A 20,215-nucleotide genomic window follows, 5' to 3' on the forward strand; every position below is an offset into this window, starting at 1 on the left:
GAAATGTGGAAGGAAACCTTGCATACATGGCAGATGTTAACTATTACCATTGTTTCAACCCATTTCACAACCATCCTTTCTACAGGGTTCTCTTGGAAGGCTTGTTTCATAGCAAACTCTTCTGTGCCTCCAGCCTTTTTACAAGGTGTTTCCTCCTTTAAAGTTTTTTATTTATTTGTTTGTTTGTTTATTATTTGCCTTCGAGGAGGCTTGGGTCTCCCCTCTGGTTCCTGTTAAGTGGAGCCTCTGCCCATTTTCCCAGAAATTGACAGCACTAACCCTAGATCCTTACTACTTCTTCCACAACTCTGTTCTGTCATCCTTAAGGGGAGAAACTCCCTTTTGTTTTGAAACTCATTTAATTTTTCCATATAACCCTCTACCCTGCCTTGTTGCTGTCATATATTAGCTTGAGGCTCACTCCTTTGCATTCACTGAAGACTTGGTTTCTTGGCCTCAGTTGACGCCTCCAAGTTCCACCATCCTTCCAGGGCCCTTGATGTCCCTTACACTGGCCTGGTGGGTGCTAGACCCAATGCCAACAATGCCCATCTCTTGACTCTGTTTCATCTGAACTGCTTTCCCTTTGATGATTTCAACATCAACACCACACTGTGGTGACAACTTGCCAGTTCCCTCATTTCCATAGGCCCTTGTCATTGGTCCCTTTCTTCTCTTTGTCCCAGTCTATCAGCTTCCTGCTGCTCTATTTCTTTCCTCTGTGAATTAGAGCCCTGGTGCGTTACTACAGTCACATTCTTTCAGTGACCTCAGCTTCCTCACTCTTGTCTTTGTACTCTACTCAAACTTTGGTTTTGTCATAAATATCTGCATTTGCACACCTACCTGTGGATATCCTGTAAAATTATATGTGGACATCATTACACAATTATGGTTTCTAAACTCCACTAGTGTTGATTGATAATTGCCTAGCTTGGCACTCTATTACAGATCTTCACCCCTCTCCTAACCCTTCCATTTCACTCCAGACCCTTCCATTGCCCATAGTTCGATCCTTTCTCCTTTAGTGGTTTGGGTATGTTCTTCCCTTCACCTTAAAAACCTGCTGTGTCCTTTCCCAGGACCAACCATCCTCCGAAAATACCCTTAAAAAGTCTCTTCACTTATGAAGTCCTAACTGTCTGCCTTCCTCTCCCTACATTTTTTTTCTACACGGGTATTGTTCTTGGAACCTTACTGATTCCGATAGATGTGTAGACCTCCCCCCAGACTGTGAGTCCCTCAAAGGCAGGAACCCCGTTTTATGTTGGTCTTCTCAGCACTGTGCAGTTCCAGGAGCCCAGCGAGGGACCCACGAACGTTTGTGACAGGGTGAGGCTCTTTAAGTGGCCAGAACAGGACGGGAGGCTCCAAGGAGGGGCTCGGCGTGCCGCGGGGCCTGGCTTGGTGGGAACGGGGTGTTCACCTGGGCCCCCGAGCGCCTCTGCTAAATGAGCCGTGGAGGGGAGGAGCAGCGCCGGGGCCGAGCGCGGCCGGAGGCCAAGCGCCTCCAGGGCGGAGGGACGGGAAGCTGTGCCCGAGCAGTCACTTTTTAGGCGCTGGTTTTGTTGCATCGCGCAAACCTGGTGCAAACCCCAAGCTCACCAGCGTGAGTCAGCGGGGCCAGCGGCGGCAGGCGAGGGAAAAGTGGGCGAAGAGGACGCCGCGCACCCCCAGGCCTGCAACGGCGCTGGGGAGGAGCAGCGGCGACTCCGGGACACCCCTAGCGACGCCCCCTACCAGCCCCACAGGTGAGCGCGGTCCGGCCGTGGGGAGGAGCCCGCTGTCCCCACCGGTCACCCTCCGGGCGCCACCACCACCGCGCAGGTAATCCCCAGCCCGGCCCTCACCGGACCCCCAGGGCCTCCGGGCCGGGCCACCCCGCGTCCCAGGGCCTTCCCACCCGCGCCGCCAGCCCCGGAGCGCGCGGGAGGCCCGGAGCCTTTGTCGCGTCCCCGATGGCGCTAGCGCCCGGTCCGAGAGGGGCTGGCGGCCAGGAGCAGCCCCGCGCCCCGCGCGCGCAGCCCCGGGGGTGCGGGGCCCGGCCGCGGCGCGGGAGCCCAGAGCCGTCGGAGCCCGCCCTGCCTGGGCGCGATCCGGGGTGGGTACTGCCGCGTCTCCGGGGTGTGCTTCTCCCCGCCCCATTTCTCGCGGGCCTCGGGAGCCCCGGGAGCCCCGAGATGGCGTTGGCGGAAGTGAAGCCCCGCGCTCGGTGGAAGGGCCTTGCTGCCCCCTCGCCCAGCGCACTCCTTGAACAACCATCCTGGCGTTTACCCCAGATCGGCTCCTTCGGGCGCACTGTTCCAAAGTACGGACGATGCTGCTACAAAGTAGCTTTCTTTTTGCAGCAATTTTTACAGATTTGATGGATAATTTGCATGCCATAAAATCCCCCCCTCCCTTAAAATGTGCAGATCAGGGTCTGACAAATTATACACCCATGGAACCACTACTCTGACGCAGACATAGGCCACTTCCATCACTCTAGAAAGTCCCCTCGTGGCCCTTCCAGACAATACGCATGCCCCCCTCCCCCCCTGATTTCTACCATAGCTTAGTTTTGCCTACTCTTGTTTCTAATATTACGTTTAAAATGGTCGTTGTTGACAAGGTATCTCTTGGTGCTTCTGATGCTTTTAGTTGCTTTAGGCCTCCACTGTCCCATGGCAGCCACTGGCCACGTGTGACTCTTGAGCACTGGAAATGTGGTGGGTCCCAGTTGAGATGTGCTGTGAGCAGACACACCTAATCTCAGAAGATTTAGTAAAAAAAAAAAAAAGGTGTAGAATTCTCACTAATAAATTCTTACAGTGATTATGTGTTAAAATGAAAGTGTTTTGGATACATTGGGTTAAATGAGATGATTAAAATTAGCTTCATCTGTTTCTTTTTTAATATGGCTACTAGAGAACTCAAAATCACACAAGTGGCTCGTGTAGTGTTTTTATTGGACAGCAGACAGGACAGCCCTACACATTCCCATGTTACAGACAGTTGGTTCTGCTCACTGCACATGAGAGTAAATGAAAACTTGTCTTCACACGGAAAAAAACACACACATCTGGATGCAAGGAAGTAGCCTGAAGAACCTTCCTTTTCCTGCTGTTTTAAAACTGTGCTTCAAACTTACTTGTTTAGTTAAAAGAGGTAAAAAGGACTAGATGGGTCTTTGATATTAAGTGGCATTTACAAGGAGGACTTTGTAAAATATCTAATGTACTTTAAAAAGGTATCTTGTGCTTTCAAAAATATAGAAAACTAGTAACTGCTTACCCCCCCAACCACCTACGTATATTAAAATTTAGCATTTTGGTGTACTTTGACCAGTCTTAATTAAAAAAACAACAACACACAGGTGAGGTAATGTTATGTTCAACTTTATATCCCGCTCTGTTCATGTAACATAAGCACATCTTATATGAAAAATTCTTACACTTTTTGGCAACCACATACTATGACTACACTATAGTTTTCTATCACATTTTGGGGGCATTTTTTGACTTTGCTAACTTTTCCAAAGGGAAGTCTTTTTAATAGCGTGACAGTACCCTAATATGGTACAATTACACCACTGCTTATTTGCTCCTTAATTGCACAGCAAAGGTGAAGTCCAAGAAGACAGGGACCTTAACTTTTTGTTCACCCCCATAGCCCTGGACCTGGGAACATGTCAAGCATATATAATAGACATTCAGTAAACATTTGTCATCTGATTGAATCAGTCAGGAGATGGCTCTGGAAAATGATAACAGCTAATTTTCTTTTAGCACCTGGGTACTCTTGTAAATGCCCACACACCTCTATAAGGCAGGCACTGTTATGACTCTGTGTACTACATAGGTAGAGAAAATCAAAGTTTAGAAAAGTTGAAGAAGTTGCCTAGGGTCATAGCTGTAAATGACAGAGCTAGTATTTGAATCTAGGCTGTCTGACTCCAGAAGAGGGACATGTATCACAATAGAAATCACCAGTGAGATGGGTAAGGGAAGGCTGTGAAGAAATGACCACAATAATGATTACCTGGGCCAGTAGGAGTGGAAAGAGATGAACATTCAGATACACTTTGGATCTGCATTCTAGGTTTGGATTGATAATCTTTTTTTTAAAAAAATATGTTTTTATTGATTTTAGAGAGAGAGGAAGGGAGAGGGAGGGATAGAGAAATAGAAACATCAATTGGCTGACTCAACCACTGAGCCACGCTGTCCAGGCTTGGTTGAGAATCTTTTAAGCTAAACTATCTCAGTGAGTGGATGACCAGGTGGCATTGAAGGAGATCAACTGTAGTGTGTATTGAAAGGCAGGCCCAAGGACTTAGGGAAGCCATCCGGGATGGGACATGTATATTGTGGATGACTGCAGTTTACTTGGTCTGACCATGGTCAACTAGTTCAAATTGAACTCAGAGCTTAGAAGTGAAGTAACTTTGCACCTTTAAGTTAAGATAGTTTGCTTTGAATGATAATCGGAGGAAATTACAAAATCAGGATGGGCTTTCCTTTGAGGAGGACAGACAAATAAGATAAATGAGTAATTGAAATCATTCCTACCTGACTGCATTTGTGCTTTAATTTCTAAGTATTTAAAAAATTGTGAATTACAATAGAAAGTGGGATTTATAGTTATTAGCTTTTGTTGGTTTCTCTCTCTGCCTCTCTCTTTTTTTTTGCAGTTGTAATTTTGTGTTAGTGGTCTTACTCAGTTGCCCATTTACCTGCCATCCATGGCTACGAAAATCATGCTGTTAAGGCTTGCTTTCTCGTGCATGGTGAAATGGCGATGATACAGGCTCAAGGGAAAAACAGTGGTACTCAACGTAAAGAAAACCAAGTAGCTATTGGGCTCCCTGTCTGCCTCTCAAACAAAAGAGTTTGAATTAGTCAGCCACAGAAAAGTCAAGTAAAATTTCCTTATGACATAATATTTTCTCTTTTCTTCTTCCTGCTTGGATATTCCTGCATGGTAAAACTGCTACTAATGAAAAAGATTCAGTGTTCAGCATGACTAGTTAAGGAGGATACATTTATTATTAATAGTGATGTTAATAGCTGATCTTCTTAAGTTCTTACTATCTGTTAATGTAGGGATTGATTTTGACCCTCCATACCAGGCATCAGCAAACATTTTCTGTTAAAGGCCAGAGAGTAAATATTTCAGGCGTTGTGGGCCAGAGGTCTCCGTTGTCACAGCTACTCAGCTCTGCCTTTGTAGAAAGTAAGTGTACATGGACAATATGTAAATGAAAGGGTGTGGCTGTGTGCCAATAAAACTCGATTTATGGACAATGAAGTTTGAGTTTCATATAATTTTAATGTGTCATGAAATATTCTTTTGATCTTTTCTCAACCATTTAAAATGTCGAAGACATTCTTAGCTTGGGGACCATACAAAAACAGACAGTGGGCCAGATGTGACCAGTGGGCATTTGTTTGCTGACCTCTTATCTATACCTTCACTCAATTAATCCACAGAACCAACTAGGAGATTTTTTTTATGTTGGCATATTTAAATACTGATTTTTAAAAAAAATAGACTTTACCTTTTAGGGCAATTTTAGGTTTGCAGCAAAACTGAGCGGAAAGTACTGAGTTCCCATATACCCCCTGCCCCACAAGCACAGCCCCGCCCCCCCATTATCAGCATCCCAAACCACAGTAATACATTTATTACAATCAGTGAACCCACAGTGGCACAGTCTTATCATCCAAAGTCCATGGTTACATTAGAGTTTGCTCTTGGTCTTGTACATGCTATGGGTTTGGACAAATGTTTAATGACATGTATCCACCACTGTAGTATCACACAGAGTAGTTTCACTGCCCTAAAAATCCTTTGTGCTCCACCTATTCATCCCTCGCTCCCCCCAACCCCTGGCAACCACTAATCTCTTTACTGTCCCCGTAGTTTTACCTTTTCCAGAAGTCATATATTTGGAACTCTACAGTATGTAGCCTTTTCAAGTTGGCTTCTTTCACTTAGGAATATGCATTAAGTTTCCTCCATGCTTTTCATGGCTTGATAGCTCATTTCTTTTTAGTGCTGAATAATATTTTAAGGAACTGATATTTTTATTCCATTTCATGGATGAAGAAGCAGGCACAGAATGGATTAGTAACTTGTCCAGGTACAGCTTCTACAGTTCTGTCTGACAACAGCGCCTAATCTCTTATGAATTTCACCATGTCCCTGAATCCCAGAGAAATTTGTTTTCTCACGATGAAGTTTGTCATATGACAGAGTTGGGGTAAATGAAAAATCAGGGCAATGGAGCCAGCCCCCCTGCTTGCAGAAAACAGACACAGCTTCCTGCATATCAACAAAAATTTAAAATCGAGAGGGTAAGACTTTGTTTCAAAAGTTTCAGCCCTGGTCATGTAGCTCAGTTGGTTAGAGCATCGTCCATATACGCCAAGGTTGTGGGTTGGATCCCCAGTCAGGGCACATACAAGAATCAACTGATAAATGCATAGATAAGTGGGACAACAAATTGATCTCTCTCTCTCAATAAATAAAAGAGCCCTGGTCGGTTTGGCTCAGTGGTTAGAGCGTCGGCCCTTGGACTGAAGGGTCCCGGGTTGGATTCCAGCCAAGGGCAGGTACTTCGGTTGCAGGCTCGATCCCCGGCCCCGGCTGGTTGGGCGCTTGTGGGAGGCAACCAATTGATGTGTCTCTCTCACATTGATGTTTTTTTCTCTCTCCTCCTTCCACTCTCTCTAAAAAAATCAAAATTAAAAAAAAAAAAAAATCAATGGAAAAAGTATCCTCGGATGAAGATTAAAAAAAAAAAATCTGAAGGTTTAAAAAAATTTTTAAAGCCCAGCCGGGCGTGGCTCAGCTGTTGAGCATCGACCTAGGATCCAGGAGATCAGGGTTCTATTCCCGGTCAGGGCACAGGCCCGGGTTGGGGGCTCAATCAGTGACTCTCTCATCATTGATGTTTCTATCTCTCTCTCTCCCTCTCCTTTCCTCTCTCTGAGATCAATAAAGATATATTTAAAAAGAAAAATTTTTTTTAAGTTTCAAATATCTAGTTTAGATGGAAAAATGCTGTGTGCTTTTGAAATTCTGGTTGAACACACTCTCTGCTTTACTGGTTTGAGAAAATGTTTCTCTTTCCTGACCCTTAATTTTATCACCTTTCAGATTCTGTCTGGGTGCTGTCACCCAGCCATTCCTCTGCCAATGAAGTACATCCTGGTCACAGGTGGGGTCATCTCCAGCATTGGGAAAGGGATCATCGCCAGCAGCATTGGGACGATTCTAAAGTCATGTGGGCTCCGAGTTACCGCCATCAAAATCGACCCCTACATCAACATCGATGCGGGCACGTTTTCACCTTATGAGCACGGTATGACAGAGCCACTTGCTCCCTTATAAAGCCCTGGGTTCAGCTGCAATTCTTTCATGTATATTGGTTAATTTCTTTAGGATACAGTTCCAGAAGTAGAGTTGCTGGATCATACGTTATGAATATGTAAATGTTCTCATGGTCGTTGATGCACTGTTCAAATTGCTGGTGACATTCCACATCAGTCCACCCTTTTGGAAAACTGTGAGGACACCATTTTCATTGTAGCTTTTGCAGTATGGATTATGTTTTGTTTTACTTTATCATAAAGGTAATAGATTTCTCTTAACATTTCATTAGGAGAAAAATTCAGACAATATAGTATATATTAACAATATAGAATGGCATGAAGAAAATTCCTCACTTCTTGGAGTGACTGTTATTAATGTGGATATTTCAATGTATAGAGTAGTTATTTTTTTAACAAAGCATTAGCCTTTAAATACTTTCTTTTTAAAAATTTTACATACATACAGGAAAATGCATAAATCATAATGAACCACTTAATGAAATGAATGTACTGTGTAACCAGCCCTTACATCAATAAACAGAATCTCCCTTTGCCCCCAAAGTACCAGGGTAAACACTATCCTGTCTTCTAACACCACAGATTAGTTTTTCTTGTTTTTGAACTTTAAATGAATTAAATCTTACAGTCACATTATTTTTAATCTAATTTTTAAAACAATATACTGTGGACATTTTAATATATTCTATATTCTTAAAAGCTGCACAGAATCTGAATAATACGAAATAATTGCCAATGTATTAATATTATAAACAACACTGTGATGGAAATCTTTGAAATATATATTTTTAAACAGAAATGCCTAGGTGCAGAATTTCCTATTTGATGGGTAGGTACATTTTTCGGCTTTTAACACATAATGCATATTGCCAAAGGTTTTTAGGTTCATGATCCCTTATTTACAACTGTGAAATCCAAAAAGTTCTGAAATTTTAAAATTCTTCATAAGTTTGTGGCTGTTTATAGTCTTTTCCCAAAAGTTTTGAAAATTGAAAAATCTTCATAAAACTTTGGCTATTTCTATTCTCTATTCCACTTGGAATGTGTTTGATTATGGCTTGCTTTTGAGGTGTTTTATAATATATAGAAACTGTCCTATATTACCTTTCTATAATCAGAAATATTCCAAATTCCAACTTTTCATCTTTTTTCAGAATTTTCTGATAAGGCTTATGGATCTCCACCAATTTACATCCTTATCAACAGTGTATAAGACGAAGACCCAATTCTTTACGCCTTTACTGAATATTATTATTCTTTTTAAACTTTACTAACCTGAGAGTAAACCAAAAACCAAAAAAGGATATCTCGTTTTATTTTAGAATTTTTAAATTTTCATTTTGCCTGTGGCATGACATTCAGGTCTATGGTAGATTGTATTTTTGTTTGAAACTATCAACCAGCTTCCTTCTATGGCTTCAATTTCCCTGCCTCATTGACTTTGGCCTTTGGCCTTGTAGGGTGGTTAAAACGTCCTGGTTTGTTAGGAACTTTCCAGGTTTTGAAAGTGAAAGTCCCTCATCCTGGGAGTCCTTTTAGCCCTGAGTAAACCAGAGAGGTTGGGCACCTTCTTTGGCCATGTAATTTGTTTTTGTCCTATGGATTACTAGTCAATATGACATATGCCTTGTTGAAGCAGAAATTTTCAGTGCAATGGCATGATTTGTTCAGCTTCTGCCCTGTGCCATGCGAACTGCCTGTCCCTATAGGGATTTCTCCTTCAGCTTGGGGTCCTGAGAATGCACAGAGCAGACACACAACTGACTCACAGCCCCACCTAACCTGAGGGAGAACTCAATAAGTGTTTTGTAAGTCACTGAGATTTTAGGGTTTTTTGGTGTGCAGCAAAATTGACTAATGCCATGTGTTATACCAATTTTCCTTTGGATTTTTTAATGATTTTCAATAATACTTGATGTAAAGCTTATTAACCTATTTTTATCACACGTATATATTTTCTACTCTGTTTGAAATTTGTCTTAATATTACCTCTGTTAGTTGCTGATCAATTTCAATTTACCATTTATGTGATTAAATGGTTTCTGCCTGATGCCACCTTTAGGCTTTTCTGCCCCAGGAATGGTTAAATAGTCATCTGTGTTTTCTTCTGGTGCTTTTATAGTTTCACCTGCTTTTACATTAACATTATTAACATATGTGGAATTTAATTTGGTGTGAGGTGAGGGTGCAACATATTTTTTTTCTATTTTTTTTTTTTCTGATGAGCCAAATATTCCTCATGGCATTTATCAAAGATTTTGTCAGTTCTCCACTGACTGAAATACCACCTTTTGTTATGTACTAAATTTCTGTCTATACTTGGTTCTGTCTTTGTACTCTATTCTGTTCCAGATCTCTTTGTTTATTTCTGTCTATTGTTTTAATAGATGCAGCTTTTTATTATCAAGCTCATTATTCCTTTTCTTCTTTTTTTTAAATTCAAAATGTTAATGTCTTCAGGATTAATTAGGAATTATTTTGTCAAACTTTATAAGAAATCAAATTGGTGTTTTCGACAGAAATTGCTTTAAATTTATGAATTAATTTGGGAGAGAACTAAACTCTGAAAATATTGACTGGTCCCTTCAGGAACTTTATAAGTGGCTTTCATTTTATTCATACCTTCTTTTATGTCTCTAAAATAAGGTTTTAAAGTTTTCTTCATGTGGTTCTTACACATTTCTTTGAAGTTTACTCCTGAGTATTTTATCTACTTTGGTTTGTGATGATATCTTTGTTTTGTTTTCTTAAAGTCACATATTAAATTCCTTTATGCATTAGACACCTGTTTTGGATATTTTGTTTTTGTGTATTTGTTGATGTTACCTTATTCCATATTTATATATATTGAATATCTATATGTATATGTATTTCAATCTTCCTTTCCTCACTGTTATTATAAGGGCTTTTAGTTTTACTTATTTTTTGTTTTGGTAATCACACCTGCTTTTCTTCCAAATTAATTTTAGTGTCACAATCAAGTTAAAAAAACTGTTGGAATTTTAATTATAATTGCATTAAGTCTAAAAAACCTGTTTTGAAGACTTGTCAGCTATAGTTTTTCTTTCTCTTCTAGGAACATAGTGTGTACATACTTTTAACATTTAGGAATTTATAATTTGAATATCTTTTACATATACGTGGAGTATTGGCAAACTAGATTTGGCCAGAATTACCTAAAGGGATTTCAGAGATCTCTTATTTGTCAGAAGTGAAGATGATAAAAGTAAAAAGACTTTTCTGTAGACTGGCACTTCCTGATTAACACGAGAAAGTGGAATTTGAACTGGAAATGGAACTTGGGAAATAGGAATATACTGCAATTTCATCAATTTGCTCTTTTGTCCTTAAAGTTAATGATCTTCCCGACCACACTTAGGTACTTGATAAGGGAGGCAAATGAGGATATAAAAGGTCTCTGATTAGATTTGTAAGCTAGCCAACCTTCTTTTTTGCTGTTAACATCCTGCAATAGGTGTAAATGATAGAGTTTTCTTAATAGGGGAAAGTTCAATTCTTACAAGATGGCTTTAGGACATTGGACTTCCAATGGATGCCACTAAGTGACACTGGAGACCCAGAGACATGCCCAATAATCAATGCAGGTGTTTTATGTGATTAAGTCTGCATCTATATCCCTTTTCTTGGTGCTGCTGTGCAGGTGGCTTACTGCACATGCTGGCTTTTCTGGCTCACTTTCACCAAGTTGCCCTGCGGGCTCGTTGGGGCCCTGCTTTTCATCTGCTGTCTCTTTAATTGTGGCTTTAACCAAGATGGGAATCAATTAAAACTCTCTTATGCCAATTCCAGAGTCCAGGATACTGATGCTTTGAAGTAAATTGCTATTAGTTTTTAAAAATTACTATTTTAAAGTCTCTTTTTCATATGATGAGTTTGGAAAGGTAACTCTTGAAGACAGAATTTCAGTAAGCATTTAAAAAATACCATAATAGGATACTGGAATTTTTCTGATGCATTTTAAAGGATATAATTGAATTATTAAGTTTTCCCATCAAAATAATGAAATAGTGCCCTAGCTCAGTTGGTTGGAGTGTCGTCCTGTACACCAAAAAAAAAAAAAAAAAAAGGTTGTGGGTTTGATCCCCAGGTGGGGTGCAAAAGGGAGGCAACTGATCCATGTTTCTCTCTCACATCGATGTTTTGCTCTCTATCTCTCTCTCCCCTTCCTCTCTCTCTAAAACTCAACAAACATATCCTCAAGTGAGGATAAAAAAATGAAATGATGATAGAATATGGTTTATAAATAAGTCTCTTAGCAGTTTTTTAATAAAATGTGTCCATCTTTGAAAAATACCCACTGGAAGCAAATTCGAAAATTTTACATTGCCTTTTTATTCTAGGAGAAGTGTTTGTCTTAAACGATGGTGGAGAAGTTGATTTAGATCTTGGAAATTATGAAAGGTTCTTGGATATTAATCTTTATAAAGACAACAACATCACCACTGGGAAGATATATCAGCATGTGATTAATAAAGAGAGGCGTGGTGACTACCTGGGAAAAACAGTACAAGGTATTATATTCCACAAACATTCGAGCACCCACATCCTGCTCAAAATAGACGAGACAATGAGGAGGTTTCTGCGCTCTACAAGTTCTAATGCTTTTCAAATCCCTGTGTTCTTTTCCTTTTCCTTTTCCTTAAAGGTGTCAAGTTCATCCTCGGTGTTCCTGATTTATTTTCATCAGTCTTTATTTCTTTTTTACCAGTGCCATTGTTTCCCTTAGTCTCTCTCTCTCTCTCAGATCTGTGGAGAACCATTTATTCATTTTTTACATGATTGCAGTATTTTTTTGTTTGTTTTTTGTCTGTCTTTTATTTAATGTGTTCTTTTTCCCTCCTTTTTTTCTTGTATCTCTGCATGCACGGTGATCACTTCCCTTTGAAGGCAGACAGCATTGGGGAGGGACTGGGGGATTGAACTGGAGTGGCAGGTAGCATGGTCTAACGTTTTTTCACCAACCCTTTCCCTGGATAGTATGGTTTTATTTTGTCTTAGAAGAGATCTCTCCCTGGCACCTCTGAAGTCTTGTACTTCTACATTTCTACATGGTAAAGGTGATAATTCCCCATCCCCTTTAAATTACTTTCATGTTGGAACCAGCTGAGAAGCAGATGTAGGAACAGGACAGATGGAGATCAAAAGATCAGCTATGTTATTGCCAAAACTGGATGGTGTGGCATAGATGTCCAGTACAACTGTGCTTTCTAATAGTCCCCCCCCCCAGTGTAGGTCTTGGGAAGACCCGGGGGAGGGAAAGTCACTGCCTCATGCCTGCCATGGCCCAAGGATGGAGGAGAGGGCAGGGCCCGAGACCTGGGTCCTGAACCCTGATTCCTGGCCTGCCAAGATGGAGGCAGAACCCAGCCACCTCACCCTTCCAGAAAGGGGTGGGCTGGGCACGCCCAGTGGGCTCTTCCGAATGCACCAATCAAAGACTGCCTTTTGCCTTGCGGACCCCGCAGGTATGAAGCCGGGCAGGTGAGGGATGCACCTTCACGCCAACTTCCTACTTCCTGCCATCATATTAGGTTAGGTGGCTGGGCTGAGTCCCCATGCACCCACTTGGGTGTCAGTTTTTTGTTTCATAAGTTGAGCTGGCCAACTGCAGGCCTGCTCACCACTCAAGGGACTCCTGGGCCTCATTTGCTGACGGAGATGCCACCTTTTGTCCTCATCAGCTGACATTAGCATTCGCTGGCCCCTAGTCAGCAGGCAGACCTTGTGTATATTCTCTTGAGTGGCCCCCTCCCCACTGGCGGGTGACTGCCCAGGGCCCGCAGGGCCCGGCCACTCTGCACCCTTCCCTCCTGTGGAGCCTAGCATTCAGCACCCTAGGCAGTCCTGCTTGCACAGTTTTTCATTGGCAGTATAGGTGTTTTCTCATTGCTTCGAAGATTGCATTTCAGCTTTCTGTTTCTTTTTCTCTGGGGTTGGTTGGTTTTAAGAGAAAAGGCATAAAATTTAAATGACTAAACCTAAACTGCGCCTGTAGTATTAATTTCAGTGAAGGACGATGATAGCGTTAGGACTGTAGCTTGTCTAATTTGCCAGGTGGCCGTCAGGTTATTTGGGAGATCTAAAGACTCTGATACACTCCTTTTTCATGACCACAAAATAATCTTTTATGCTAATTACTTCTTTCTGCAGTTGTCCCTCACATTACTGATGCTGTCCAGGAGTGGGTTATGAATCAAGCCATGGTATCTGTGGACGGTCATAAGGAGGAGCCCCAAATATGCGTTATTGAGGTAAGCATGGAACTTCTCTTTATAAACTTATGTCCTCCTGGGTTTTTAAGCATCTGATATTTATTCATTCAACAAATATATAAAGTTGGTCTCCTGTGTGCCAGACACTGTGCTAGGAAGAGATAGCTCCTGCCCTTGTGGTCACACGTCAGTGGGCAAGATTGGCATTAAACAGGGTGAGTACTCCTGGGGTAGGTGTGCAGCAGCCTGCGTGAGGAGACATTAGTCGCTCATAAAGTAAGCGTTAGGGCCTCCTGTGTGCCAAGCCCGGGATGGGCAGTCCCTGGCCTTGAAGAACTTGCAGACCTCCCTGTCCTTACACAACAGAATATATTCTAGTGAGTGCTTGTTGAGAAATATTTGCAAAACGCATTGGCAGCAGACAGAGATGGAGTTAGGTGATTTGGAGGTGAGTATTAGCTGTTTAAAGAGAGAATATAATACAGGGCAGTGCAAAAGTAGGTTTACAGTTGTGAGTACCTGAAATACGGTTTATTCTTGTATTATTATTCATTAATTATTATATTATTTTCCATATGAACAACTGTAAAGCTACTTTTGCTCTGCCCTGTATTTGAACTTGCCACTTATTCACTGCGTCCCTTCTTGTTAATGTGCAGAATGAGAATGATGTCCGTGCACTCCTTAGCTAAATGTCAGTCGATCTGATTGCCAGGCAGAAGAGCAGAATAATGAATAGCATAGCTCCTGGAGTCAGTCTGCTCAAGTTCAAATTTCTGTCATGATCCCTGAGTGGTGTATAGGTCAGTGGTTAGAGTCCGGAGCCAGACTGCTTTCGTTCAGAGTTCAGCTGGCTCACTTATCAGCTGGGTGGCCTTGGACAAGTTTGCTTAACTTCTCTGTGCCTCAGTGAACTCATCTGCTAACTGAGGGTTGGCAAATTACTTATCAAAACTTCAATGTAGATAGAGGAAACAAGATGGTGGTGTAGGTCACAGCTGCCCCCGCCGCCTCCCACAACTGCATCAAAATCACAACTAAAATACAGAACCACCATCCCTCACAGCCTCCTCAGATCCGGCTGCAAAGAAGCCCCGCAACCAGGGAGCTGAGGAAGCACCGAGACGGGAGGAGGGGGAGACGCGGGCGGGGCGGGGCTGGATCAGAGACGCGGCCGGGCCCACACCCGGGGCCTCAGGGAAACCCGGGAGGGAATCTCGGCGGCGGGGGTTTCCCGGAGGAGCAGGGGTCCCAGCCCCACAGCAGGCCCCAGCCCAGGGCTCCAGGCCGGGAAGAGACGCCCCCACAACTCCGGGCTGTGAAACCAGCGGGGACTGTCCCTGAGGGTCGCGGAGGCCGCGGGAGCCCCAGCAGCTCCTCTCAAGGGCCCGGCGCGGACTCACTCGGACGCTCCCTCTGAGCCCAGCGCCGGGCAGGAGACTGAAAGGACCTGGGACACTCGGGAGGAACTAACCTGCCTGAGATCCGGGCGAGAGGTGGAGGGGCGGCTTCATCCCGGGCAGAAGGGCTGGCGGAGGCCATGGCTCCTGTGGCGAGTCCTCCCCGCACAGCCGGCGGGCAGGCGCCATATTTTTTTATTATTATTTTAAAATATATCTTTATTGATTTTAGAGAGAGGAAAGGAGAGGGATAGAGAGATAGAAATATCGGTGATGAGAAAGTCATTGATCGGCTGCCTCCTGCGCGCCCCTGACTGGGGATTGAGCTCTCAACCCGGGCATGTGCCCTGACCGGGAATCAAACCCCAATCGCCTGGATCCTGGGTCAACACTCAGCCGCTGAGCCATGCCCGGCTGGGCAGGCGCCATGTTTGCATCGCCAGCACCTGACTCACCGTTGGCCCCGCCCCGTGACTCCCGGAGGCCCCGCCCCTCCCCACCTGCAGCTCATCTGGGCCATTTCCAGGGGCTTTTCTGTGCAAGTGGCCTCTTGAGCCCCATGCTTAGGACTTTCCTAAAATCTCTCAAACAAGCAGCAGCTGCCCCATGCGGCTTGATAAGCGGCCCCAGGCCTGGCACTAGCGGCAGCTGCATTGGCTCATAGCTGGGCCTCTCCTGGCCACCTCCAGGCCCAGCACAAGGAGCAGCCAACTACGGTTTGCTGTGTGGCTCATGCTGGGTGGCCCCGGGCAAGGCACTGGCACAGGCTGACTGTGCACCTCCCGGGAGGCCCCAGGGACAGTGCACCTGGTGGTCAGACTCGACCACGCTGGATTACAACCCTACCACATCCACCAGTGACACACTCAAGGGGCGCACTTGGTGAACACCAAAGCCCCACTGAAGTAAATCCTGCTCCATGGGGGTGTCTCCAGCACAGCAGCTCTCTGGCTGTAGCTGCAGCTGGTCCTCACAGCCGATTGGCCTGGGGGTCAGCTCCTCCCAGGGACGCCAACAGCAACCAAGGCTCAGCTACAACAGGACAGTGCACAGCCCACACAGGGGAGCACCTAGAAGGCCCAGCTCAGGGGACTGGGGAGGCTGAGCCCCTGGACCCTACAGGACACCTACTACACAAAGCCACTCTACAAATTCCAGGAGACATAGCAGCTCTACCTAATACATAGAAACAAACACCTGGAAGCAGCCAAAATGGGGACGCAAAGAAATATGTCACAAAGGAAAGAACACAAGAAATCTCTAGAAGAGGAACTAAATGAATTAGAACCAAGCAAGTTAACAGATAGAGTTCAGAATTTTGTTTATAAGGATGCTCAAGGATATTAGTAAGAGTATTAAGAAAACAACTGAGAAAATTGATGACATAATAAAGTACCAATTTGAAATGAAGACTACACGAACTGAAATGAAGAATAAGTTTCAGGGAATCAACAGTAGAGTGGAGGATGCTGAGAATCAAATCAGCAATTTGGAACATGAGGAAACAAAAAGCACCCAACCAGAAGAGCAAAAAGAAAAAAGAATCCAGAAATATGAAGATAGTATAAGGAGCCTCTGGGACAATTTCAAGCGACCCAACATTAATATTATTGGGGTGCCAGAAGGGGAAGAAAGAGATCAAGAAATTGAAAACCTATTTGAAAAAATAATGAGAGAAAACTTCACCTACCTGGGGAAAGAAATAGACTTACAAGTCCAGGAAGCACAGAGGGTCCCAAACAAGAGGAACCCAAACTGGCCCACAGCACCCATACGACTGTCAGCTGATTTCTCAACAGAAACCTTGCAGGCCAGAAGGGAGTGGCAAGAAATATTCAAAGTGATGAAAAACATGGAACTACAACCAAGATTGCTCTACCCAGCACAGCTATCATTTAGAACTGAAGGTCAGATAAAGAGCTTCTCAGACAAGGAAAAGCTAAAGGAGTTCATCACCACCAGACCAGCACTACAGGAAATGTTGAAGGGTCTTCTTTAAGAAGAAGCTAATGAACAAAAGAATCTGACGAACTAAATAGATCCAGAGACATTGACGCAGGCAACAGATGATCATATTTCAGAGGAAAGAGGGAATGGGGGTGAAAGGTGGGAAGAAATTAACCAAAGAAGTTGTATGCATATATGCATAACCCATAGACACAGTCAATAAGGGGGTGAAGGCCTGGGAAGGGGGTGGGAGCGAGGTGGAGAGGATCAATTGGGGGAAAAATGGGACACCTGTAATACTCTCAACAATAAAGATAAAAAAAAAACCTTCAATGTAGCCATCTATTACAATATGATAATAATGTAATATTGTAATAATAACAAGATGATAATAACAGGGTTGTTGTGAGGATTAAATGTGATAATACGAAGCATTTGGCAATGTCTGGCATTTGGGAAGTGCTCAATAAACATATGCTAGCTGTTATTATTGTCATTATTATCGGTGCTAGCAGATAGGTATTATGGTGTCTACAAGATCCATTTTGTTAATAGTAGAGCTGATAACATAATGTGCTATACTATCATGTATTAACTATACTACTACAATAGTATGGCTGATAAACAATATAAATATGTAAGTGTGCTCTACAAAATTATTTCTTCCTTGGTATTTATTCCTTCACAGTTTATGAGGAAAGAGGGAACACTTCCTTTATAATTTTTAAAAATCGGAGTGTAACATAAACAGAAAAATGCACATATAGATGTATAGCTTGATGAAGTTTTACAAATTAAACACCCTTGCATAATTAGGCTTGCCTCCTTTAAAAATTATTTAATATCTAATACAGTGAGTAGTTTGCAAACAAATGGGGCAATGATAAAGATAAGGAGTCTAAGAGAAAGGCAGGTAAAAGCTCCAGAAAAATACCATCTGATATGAGAACTGAGGTGTAACCGGAATATAACTTGATTCCACAGTGAAGGAGACTTACACGGTCACTCTGTGTATTGATCTGCCGTTTTCAGAATCATTGCCAGGATGCACCAGAGAAGGCCTAACAGCAGGGATGTAGATGTCATCAGCTTTGAAAGAAGCACTCATGAAGTAGAGGGGGTGGAGTGCTGGTGCGTAAGGAGGGAGAAGAGAACCTAATTTTACACCGTGAGGCATCTACAGATACTGTTAACGACTCAACGCCGGGGATACATTCTGTACATCCTGAGGAATGCGCCGTCAGGCAATTTTGTCCTTGTGCGAGCACCGTAGAGTATACTGACACAAACCGAGATGGTGCCGCCTCCTACACACCCAGGCTGTGGGACAGCCTATTGCTCTTGTCCTCCAAGCCTGCACGGCCTGTTACTGCATGAAACGACACGAGGTGAAGTCAAGGACAAGAGAAAACGATGCCATCAAGAGACTCAGTGAACATGAAATGTATGAGGCCGCTGCTGGCATAACACAACAGTGTTTTACAGCAAACATTTTTTTATAAGTAGAAAGTGTAGACTCTAAAATAACAATAAGCCCGGATGGTGTGGCTCAGTGGTTGAGCGTCGACCTGTGAACCAGGAGGTCGAGGTTCAGTTCCCTGCCAGGGCAGGTGCCTGGGCTTGATTCCCAGTGGGGGGCTTGCAGGAGGCAGCTGACTGATGACTTTCTCTCATCATTGACGTTTCTATTTCTCCCTTTCCCTTCCTCTCTCTGAAATCAATAAAAAACATTAAAAAATAAATAAAATAACAATAAAAGTCTACTACCCTCCCTCCCTCCCTCCCTCCCTCCCTCCCTCCCTCCCTCCCTCCCTCTCTTCCTTCCTTCCTTCCTCCCTCTCTTCCTTCCTTCCTTCCTTCCTTCCTTCCTTCCTTCCTTCCTTCCTTCCTTCCTTCCTTCCTTCCTTCCTTCCTTCCTTCCTTCCTTCCTTCCTTCCTTCCTTCCTTCCTTCCTTCCTTCCTTCCTTCCTTCCTTCCTTCCTTCCTTCCTTCCTTCCTTCCTTCCTTCCTTCCTTCCTTCCCCTGTCCCTTCCTTTGTTCCTTTCTTCCTTTCCTTCTCAAAAGAGAAGACTCCTTTTCTTAAGAGCTTCACATAGATTTTAAAATATTGTGATGGGTGCTATTTTCCCTATTGTGTGGGGCAATAATTAATTTCGGCCTATTCTAGTAATAATGCTGAAAGCTTCTGCTCATGATCATCGGGAGCCAGAGGAGCTGTAATAGACAGGGGGTGCAGTACCATCGTGTGCCATGTGGGGGCAGAAGCGGATAATGTTGAAAGTTTTTGCTCCCTTTTCCGGATTTCCTGTTGACTCCCAGAACACCCCCATCAAAAAACAGATGTCTCCTTAAGGTTTAGTTTAATGCAGACCTCTTTTTTCCCTAAAACAATTTCCCCCCATTAGATTCTGCTGCACTGTGGTTAGTAAGCTCTTAACACCCGTCACCCCCCGCCAGTTTCCTGATTGCATGTGATATTTCTTGGATTTTCATAGTAAAGATTGTCATCTTTTTACAGAATTATCATATATTTCTATCTGTTCCATACCCAGGAAACTTGAATTTTAATTATGCTTTGCTATCTGAGTTAAAGAAGAATTTATTTTGTAGCGATGAAATCCTGAGACTTCTTAGTTTGATTCCACTGTAATTATGGAAACAGGTACTAGAATGCTGTTACCTAGGGCTTATATTGAATTTCAAGACCCTCTGTCCTGTCCTGACAACTAACCTAAGCCCCCAGTGCTGCATGTAGTGCGCTAGGCTTGTGCTGGCAATGTGGCAGGCATGTCCCTGCCCTCTTGGGGCTTCCAGCCTAGTGGGGTAGCGAGGCAGGAAACATGGACTCAAATATAATAATGGAAAGGCACAGATGGGGTACTGTGACAGGAGGCAGCAGGAGTGTGGCTGCTTTAGGTGGGTGGTCAATGTCGGACTTTCTGAGGGGCACACAACTCCCTGGGCTGAGGAACAAAAGGGAGATAGATGTAGATGAAGAAGGCGCAGGAAGGCGAGTGAGCCCAACTGAGAGGCCAGTGAGGCCAAAGCACAGAGTGAGAGGTGGGGATGGGGGACTAGGGAGGTGGGAATATGAGATGAGATCAGAGACCTGTGCAAGGGCCAGATTGAGTAGGGCCTTTGTTGGCTACATAAAGGAGCTTAGGTTTTATTTTTAGTGAGGCAGTGGGTTACTGAAGGGTATAAGCAAGGCCGAGACATATTCTGAGTTTTCTTAAAGGTCATTCTGCTGGTCTGTGAC

General features: G+C 43.5%; 1 protein-coding gene across 3 annotated transcripts in view; it reads left to right on the plus strand.

Moving 5' to 3' along the window:
* Positions 1-1,207: 1,207 nt before the first annotated feature.
* Positions 1,208-20,215, plus strand: part of CTPS2 (CTP synthase 2) — an 88,813-nt gene continuing 69,805 nt past the window's right edge. The window contains exons 1-4 of one of the 3 annotated variants that reach the window (XM_016211173.2): positions 1,208-1,332; positions 7,144-7,348; positions 11,738-11,908; positions 13,548-13,648. In XM_016211173.2, the coding sequence (XP_016066659.1) occupies positions 7,183-7,348; positions 11,738-11,908; positions 13,548-13,648 (438 nt within the window). In that variant the 5' untranslated portion in view covers positions 1,208-1,332; positions 7,144-7,182. Of the gene's footprint in view, positions 1,333-1,662; positions 1,752-7,143; positions 7,349-11,737; positions 11,909-13,547; positions 13,649-20,215 lie in introns of those variants that run through there. The other 2 variants (XM_016211170.2, XM_016211171.2) reach the window with 2 other exon arrangements.

Source organism: Miniopterus natalensis, chromosome X, assembly GCF_054644295.1.
Source record: "Miniopterus natalensis isolate mMinNat1 chromosome X, mMinNat1.hap1, whole genome shotgun sequence".
Taxonomy (NCBI): Eukaryota; Metazoa; Chordata; class Mammalia; order Chiroptera; family Miniopteridae; genus Miniopterus; species Miniopterus natalensis.